Source organism: Cephus cinctus, unplaced genomic scaffold, assembly GCF_000341935.2.
Source record: "Cephus cinctus unplaced genomic scaffold, Ccin1 Ccin1_scaffold0682, whole genome shotgun sequence".
Taxonomy (NCBI): Eukaryota; Metazoa; Arthropoda; class Insecta; order Hymenoptera; family Cephidae; genus Cephus; species Cephus cinctus.
In genome coordinates, this window is record NW_014333307.1 from 63,601 (window position 1) to 71,323 (window position 7,723).

A 7,723-nucleotide genomic window follows, 5' to 3' on the forward strand; every position below is an offset into this window, starting at 1 on the left:
CTCTCTCTCTCTCTCTCTCTCTCTCTCCTTCGCGACCCTCACCAGTAAGAGACTAAGAGAGGGAGATTCCATTCAGGACTAATGGGGTTAAACGCCTTCGCCATCCGCCGAATGTCCCGGCGTGGCGCGGCAACGCCATCGCCCACCATCCCCTATCTCGGCGTCCAACCAACCCTTAGAGTATCGGACACGCGGACGACGTTTCATACCCTCTTAACGCATGGCGTGGAAGCATCCCTTTTTGAATTTTCTATCCTTTGACAGGATATTGGAACCTTTTTTTTTCAACCCTTAGCCACGTACATGTTACATCTAGTACTGTACTGTATTTGGTTACTGTATTACGCAGTTGACACTTGACAGTTGACACGCAATTGATGCTGTGGTACAGTCGGGAACGAAGAAGCAATCATTTTTTTTCTCTTGCGCTTAACCTTAGATAATTCATTATCTGTGTTATCAGTGTACAGAGTGATCTGTAATTTTATACTTTATTATCCTATCTTCGAATCCTACAGAATCTCTCTGCTGCTCATCACTCGAGACACTTTTACATATTTGACGCCGATGGATGCTGTGGTACAGAGTGAAATATTCCGAAAAATATTTTTTCATCACACCCTTAATTTTGTCTGGTACTATCATTATTTTTTGTTACATACGGTGGTCACTGACGTTTTATTTTTTTCCCTGTTTCCAAAGGAATCCGATATCCTTAGGAATTCCACGGCTATTCGGCAGCCATCGAGAACCGCATTAACTTTTATGCTCTTTATGCGATCCTATACGTACCGGATGGGGTCCGGGCCCATACGGCTTTTATCATAATCGACCGTGATATGGTCCGTCGTAATCGAATGCCGGATTGGAAAATGATATACGGTATTGGAGCAATGACTGAGATGAAAGAAATGATATACCTATATATATTATGTCTATTATAATACACACACACATTCACGTCTATCACCATCGGAGTCATATACTCGTTCGTATCTGACACATGTATTTTACATTACGTGGGGAATTCTATTGCCTACCTAAAGAGAGTTTAATCTCGATATATCATACGGGTATATAACTTTATTCCGTAATAAATAAATTAAAATATGTATATATTTGTATAAAAAATATGACTCACCCTTGTGCGCCATATCGTCAGCCGTGACGGAGGCTAGGAGGCCGGTGGCGCCCGGCCATGGAGCGACCGCTGCGCCCAACTGCTGCGAAGGCAAAATCTTCAGGCCTTTCGACACTTCCGGTCACTGAAAAAAAATCAATCAATATATAAAGTATTGATATATCCTATTATCGATTGGATACTGTCATTAAAATTGTATATATATATATATATCTCACTGACTCAAACGCGTTACGACCGTGCCGTAAGACTGCCTAACGCTTTTTAAACGACCAATTTTTTTTCATTGAAAATAAGAAAACAGAATATTGCCTTATACACATACCAAATGCTAGGTGTCTAAAACGATTTAACATTGTAATAGCGACATCCTCTCTCCGGTATTCACAGATAATGACACCACGTGTGCGCGACTCTTACACCTGTGTCAATTTCATAGGAATACAGAGCGGTACAGGTGCGACTGATAAATCGGTCAGCGAGTCATTAGCGGAGTAAGCCAATTCAAAAAAAAAAAAACATTTCAAAAGTTTGTTTCGCGTATAAATAATAAAAATTTAATTTGCGAAAAGTTGCCTTGACAAAACAATGTAGGAGTGTTGAAAAAATTTTGTTTACATATTAAAAAAATCTTCCCACTCATTACGTATATTGATAAAAGATTTTGATATTAATAAAAAAATTGTTATCAATGAAAATAATTGTTGGGTAAACTTTGCGAAGATGTAGCGTCTATTTTTTTTACATATCGTTTCCTTCCGTTCCGATTGATCCAGTCGAGTAAATTAAGGCGATAGATCCACGAGGAGTTCCGTCGCGACGCTCATAACCAAACGATACGTCGATGTCGTGCAACAGCGTCGCTCGTTGAAAACCGCAACATCGAAGGCCGTGAAGTGTCGCAATTACCTTGCCTGGCTCTTGGGAAGATGCAAACTACTAGCGAATGTAACGCCCTCCAGTGCCTACAGGCAGCCAGAGCCGCGGTACACCCTACAGGAGAAGTGGGGTACTAAGTGCGATAATTAGTGCCCGAAGGGAGGTCTACTACGCGCTGTTGATATATACAGGGTGTTTCGTGAAAAAAAAAAATAATAAAATTCAAAATACGCTGCACGGCATTTTCACTCGCGTTACGTCGCACCGGGTAAAATAAATTTGTCGTCTTCGCACGATAAAGTCAACACAAAAACCAGCCTTGTTAGCAGACGCTATATGTACAGCGATACGGCTGTAAGACATAGACTCTAAAAAATATATAGACTTGGCACTTTTCACGGTTGTTATACCACGGCGCCATCTCTGTATATTCGCCACGTTCTGTAGCGTCGCGTATTGTGCAAGAGGATTATTGCGGATTATGCTTGACTGGGTGCAAACAAGATTTTCACTAGCTTGTGTCAGCAAGAGAGCAAGCTGTCGATTTATATTTCCTCGGGTGTCACTTGATAAGCGTACAAGAAATCTGGACAAATTTTGTCAGATCCATGTACGACACCGATAATGATAAATTGATTGGATAAAATAAGCAATTAATGAGAAAACGGAATATTAACCTCATTACAGGAATAAATAAAATAATATTTCAAGCAGACAATTCTCGACAAAAAAGAGTGAAGAAAATGAAAATGTAGTAAAAATTACATTTTTTTTACTACTCTGTCTACCACTCTAAGTGAATAAAATCGATTTCCCTTCTTAGGCCAAATTTCCGTACCGAGGCACATGGTAGATCGTTCCTATACGTAACGATAAAGCTACAAGGGGGACCCCCTTTCGAATGAACTCAAGATTACCTCAGGTCTACCTGCATTTAAGCGACAGCTACACAAATATCTATTTTAAAGAGACACTATCCGATTACTGCTGGGTAAACGTAACAATTACACGTGAGGAATGACAAACTTGGAGGATATGCTTAAATGACAACGATTAGACTGTGAGTCGACTGTCTTCCTCTTCATATCTTCTGTCCTCGTTGTTCATATCTGCTGATTAGAAGAATCTCCACAGTTTGGGTATCCTGATAGGAAGAGACAATTGGACCAGGTAGAACGTAAGCAAATGTAACTCGAAATTGTGAAACTGAAAGAAAAGCGAAATGTACGGAATGTACATATACGAAGATGCCATTTGGCTCGCGGAGTCTTGGCAGATAAACGTAATCGATTAATCAATCGATCAATCACCCACGTGAATTACTGTCTCTATGAACTGGCTGCATTTCGGGTATCAAACTTGTTATTTTGACGTTCTAGAAGCAATGCATAAAGAAATAAGGGGGTGCCATGGTAATAGTATATTAGGAATCGTAAAACTTTTTCAGCAACCTGTACCACACGTTGAATCCACGCTTGAGGCGAATACGCAGCAAGAAAGAAAAAAAATGGGATTGGGTGATAAAAAAAGGGGTAATTTTGTTTTGACCAAATGCATACTTAATTAACGCCAGGCGGTTGGTAATGGCGTCAAAGTTATTATACAAGCCGGGTTGTTTACAACAAAGATCCCTGTGGACAAATAGATGTAGACAGTTGGCAGTACTGGATTCGTCGCTGCTGCTATCGTCGCTATCGCCGTTACTTTAGCGATTCCGAAACGAGACCATTAACTGCATTTCACCGGAAATCTAAAGGATAACACGGATATGGAAGCCATTACCACCGCAATACACAATGCAGTAGGGACCGCGACGGTTCGTCGTTGAAAATTAAATTGAACGGGTCCCGCGCGCGAATATCGCAGCCTTGTAAATTCGCACTGAGCCTCAAGAGCCGAGAATCCGTCCCTACGTGCAGCGACACCCTTAAAAAAGAAAAAAAAGACTCAACCTCTCTATACTTAACCCAACTCCATGTTCACACAGCGGGTTGGCGTATCTCTCTAATTATGAAAATGCGACCCGCGGTCGCCACGTGGGGATGCGCACGAACAATGGGTCGACGGCTAATTCCAAAAGAAAAGCTCATTTCACATGGTCGTTGTGCACATAAAGATTCAGACCAGCGGCTGACTACGGTTGTTTGTCGCCGGAACGACGCGATTCTCGCCAACAAAATTTACTATGCGTGCACGGTGTAATTTTCAATATTCAGAAATTTCTTGTACCTCGACCAAAAAAACATAGTACCAATCAGGCAACCTAAAAAAATCACACCACGACCCATCTATGTACTCCAAAAAAATACTTCAAACCGCGGACCTGACGTAACCCTCCAAAAAAAAAAGCAAAATCCTCTAAATTACAAACCCCAAAAATTACCTATCGTGAGCCTCCTTATCACCGTGTCAAAAAATATTCCAAATTTGACAAACCATTAAATTCATACGCAACGTTAACAGTACCATCCAAAAGTACCTTACAATCGAGTAAGAGCTTGCTGCGTACGAGTAAAAATCTAAAGGGACCCAATGCGTCGGATCTCCATGGGGCGTCCAACACTTGTGCTGCAAACCATTCACCATAGTTCCCTGCATGTTCCAATGGTATAATAAATACAGAACGCTGCCTCTGGCATTGAGTAAGATTTTACAGGGCGAATCATAGTCTATTGCCTAATTACGGCATAATAACGTGGAGTAGGTGTGGGATAGAGCGTAGTGCGTTCAATGGAGAGAGGCAAGGGAAACGAGAGAGCGAGATAATAACCGAAGGAGAATGTTGGCGATGAAGAGAGAGAGAGAGAGAGAGTGAAGAGAAATACGGATGGGAGAGCACTATTCAATCACAGGCAGCATTCGAAGTGTAGGGGTGTATTGTTCGGTAAGCTGCATTAAATCCTTACCTATATATATACACACATATAATACGCCTTTGTATATATATATACATATATATATATATACACACAAACAGCCATGGATATTAAGCCAGTACAGAAAGAAACAAACCGAGCCGTGTTTGTTTAGCCGATTCCGCAAGGTGTTAATATCGCGTGTTTAATTTGCATCATTCCCTCAACTAACACCCTTAAGTTGCGATTGGACGAGGCCTCCCTTTGAACATTGATAAAAATGATCCGCTTACAGCGCATAGAACGGGCGTTTAAATTGCGCGCGGCTGGATTGGCTGGTATAAATCTGTCAATGGCTACACGCTGGTGAAAGGGTTGTTATTGTAATTATTGCTTCAAAGGAAGTTTTCTATGTCATCAATTGCCACCTCCGCGTTACGTTTCGCCCTTTCGTGTTAGCTATACCTATATTTTTCTTTTTATCCTTGTCCCGGTATCTGCATTATATGTATACCCTGACTCGTTAAGGATTCAATTTAATTGGAGCTGATAACTCGAGTGTCGTATGTGGCAACGATCGCCCGTGCATTACTGATAATGGAAATTATTGCAATTTAATTAAGCTGCCATTTGCAAGTAGAATTTTTAATTAGCGAATTATTCTCGGTAATCAATCTACTGGGTGATCGAGAATTTGATTATTAATTTATTTACTATTGGAGGGGGGCAACTTTGTATACCGCGCTTGGATTTTTATTTGATTTATTTAATTAAGAGTTGGTTAACAAGATAATTAAGGGTGAATTAATATTATATACATATATATATATATGTCTAATGAGTAATAAGTAGGGTAAGTAAAAATGACTTTGTGTCTATTGGAATCTTTGATTTTGTTTATCCAATTAGTGGGTACACTTAATTAATAGTGAATCGATGTTCTACATAGTTTAGTAAAGTTGTTTATATATGTATGTATATATATTGGAGTAGGTAGTAAATAGTAATAGCCACGTGACGTACCAATTGCTCCCGACGGCCGACGGCTAAGCTCCTTTTCCACTGGCAATTAAAACAACACTGAACAAGGATCCTCGTCACAGAACAAACAAAATCACAGTCCTATTCTATATATGTATTAGTTACAGTCTCACACACGCAAGGATCAAAACCGAACTTGATCCTCGGAATTTGAAAAAAAAAAATAACAGACACCGTATTAGATCATAAGAATCCTTACGGACCTTCGGCCTTCCGTATCCTTATTGCACTTTGTAAAAACGACCCTGTATCAGATGCCCCGTTGATATCGAGTCCCTAAAATTTCGTTCAATGTTCGCCTGTAAGCAGAAGACGAAGGAAATTCCCGCGTATAGTCTCTCTCTCTCTTTTTGAAATTTTTTTTCAAAATTGTCTCTCTCCCGTATCGGTAGCTTCAAACGACCGGTGCTTTTCGCTGCGTGATTGACAAATTTCACCGTTCTCCGTGTTATGTCACAAGGTCCTGAGGTCTTTTTTTTTCGTTCGCCCTCCCGCAATTCCCATACAGTGTTTGACAGCTTGTCTGTTGGGGTCTAGACTGGTCCACGTATTTATTTAATCAAGGGATGATTCGCGGACCCGTGAAAAAAAAAATATAAGTCCGTGGCGATTGCGTGCTGCTCGGTATGAGGACGCGTGGCGTTTTGGCACGTTTAGGTAAATCCAACAGCTACTGTGCTGCCTGGGATGCTGGAGAGGTTGGACACGCATAGAGAGACTGGGGTTGCTGGCATGCAGGATCTTGCGATCACCCTGTGTCCCGACCACTCTCGTTGGATGCTACGAGTGATTCTGGGTAGTGGGGTGGGGTGTAGAACCGGTTGGCCAATCAGAGGGTGACTTGGCCATCCCCACCACCGTAACGTGCCGCATGGTGGGGAGGCAAGCTCCGCGTCGTGACATCATCGATTCTGAATGGTGGAAATGCTCAACGGAGCGGAAGGCCCATTTGGGGGCGCTACCGAGATAGATTCTGCGCATGCGCCACGAATTTAGGGGTTGTTTCCTGAAACTGCCGCAAATTACCGACAGAGGGAGACCGTCAGCCGTCGCGTGAGGGTGCCGACGAATGACGGGATGAAATGACTAAAGACGATCTAGCAATTTTTTTTGGAAATTTTCAAAAATTTTATTTTTCGAATTGCTGCTGGAATTTTCAAATTTAATACTTGCTCATTTTTAGGGTTTTTGTATATATAGCGGGTTATGTCAAGATAGTTTTTTACTAAATTCATGAATGGGGTAACTTTTCTTTTTGAAAATATTATCTCTTCTTTTTTAAACTCAAATGTTGGTTGCTACTATAGTAGCAACCCTATAGGGTTGAGATTAATCTTTGCTTCCTTTGTCGTGTTCGCATTGGGTATGGGGGGGGGGGAGGACATTTTCAAGTTTTCGATTTAGGGATGAAATCGCGAGGGTCGCTGATTAAAACTAGTCTCAGGGCAGAAAGGGCGAGGGGGGTCGCCCTGCCTAGGAACATGGCGAAGGAATTTTTTTATTTGTGAAAATTCGCCCGAGCGTCTCCTTCACTGGATATTAAAATATAATTGGCGTTTGTCCTCTTTGTGCAAAATGGTATCTAGTCACGCGAAGGGTGACACTGGGTGTTATGTACGCCAGAGTGCGCCACGGGTGAGTCACCCTTCGCGATTTTCCCTTACTACGGGGGTAGTTGCATCCCCTTGTCACTTGTGCGTGGCTCTACGCTCTCCCTCACGCATATCCTAAGTCAGTTTCACGCAGCATCCCTCATTGTTCCCGGAACCACCCCTAATAAAGTCGTAGCATCTCGGGGAGCATTTAA

General features: G+C 41.7%; 1 protein-coding gene across 9 annotated transcripts in view; it reads right to left on the reverse strand.

Moving 5' to 3' along the window:
• The window catches only part of LOC107269643 (paired box protein Pax-6), a 54,847-nt gene extending 48,190 nt beyond the window's left edge, over positions 1-6,657 (reverse strand). For 4 of the 9 annotated variants that reach the window (XR_003060238.1, XM_015743744.2, XM_025086960.1 and 1 more), the window contains exons 1-2: positions 5,899-6,657; positions 1,142-1,265 (exon numbers count right to left, since the gene is read on the reverse strand). Coding sequence is in view for 8 of the 9 variants with exons in the window: in XM_015743744.2 (XP_015599230.1) it covers positions 1,142-1,154 (13 nt within the window). In the remaining variant the exon portion in view is untranslated. The other 5 variants (XM_025086958.1, XM_025086959.1, XM_025086956.1 and 2 more) reach the window with 5 other exon arrangements.
• Positions 6,658-7,723: the final 1,066 nt, after the last annotated feature.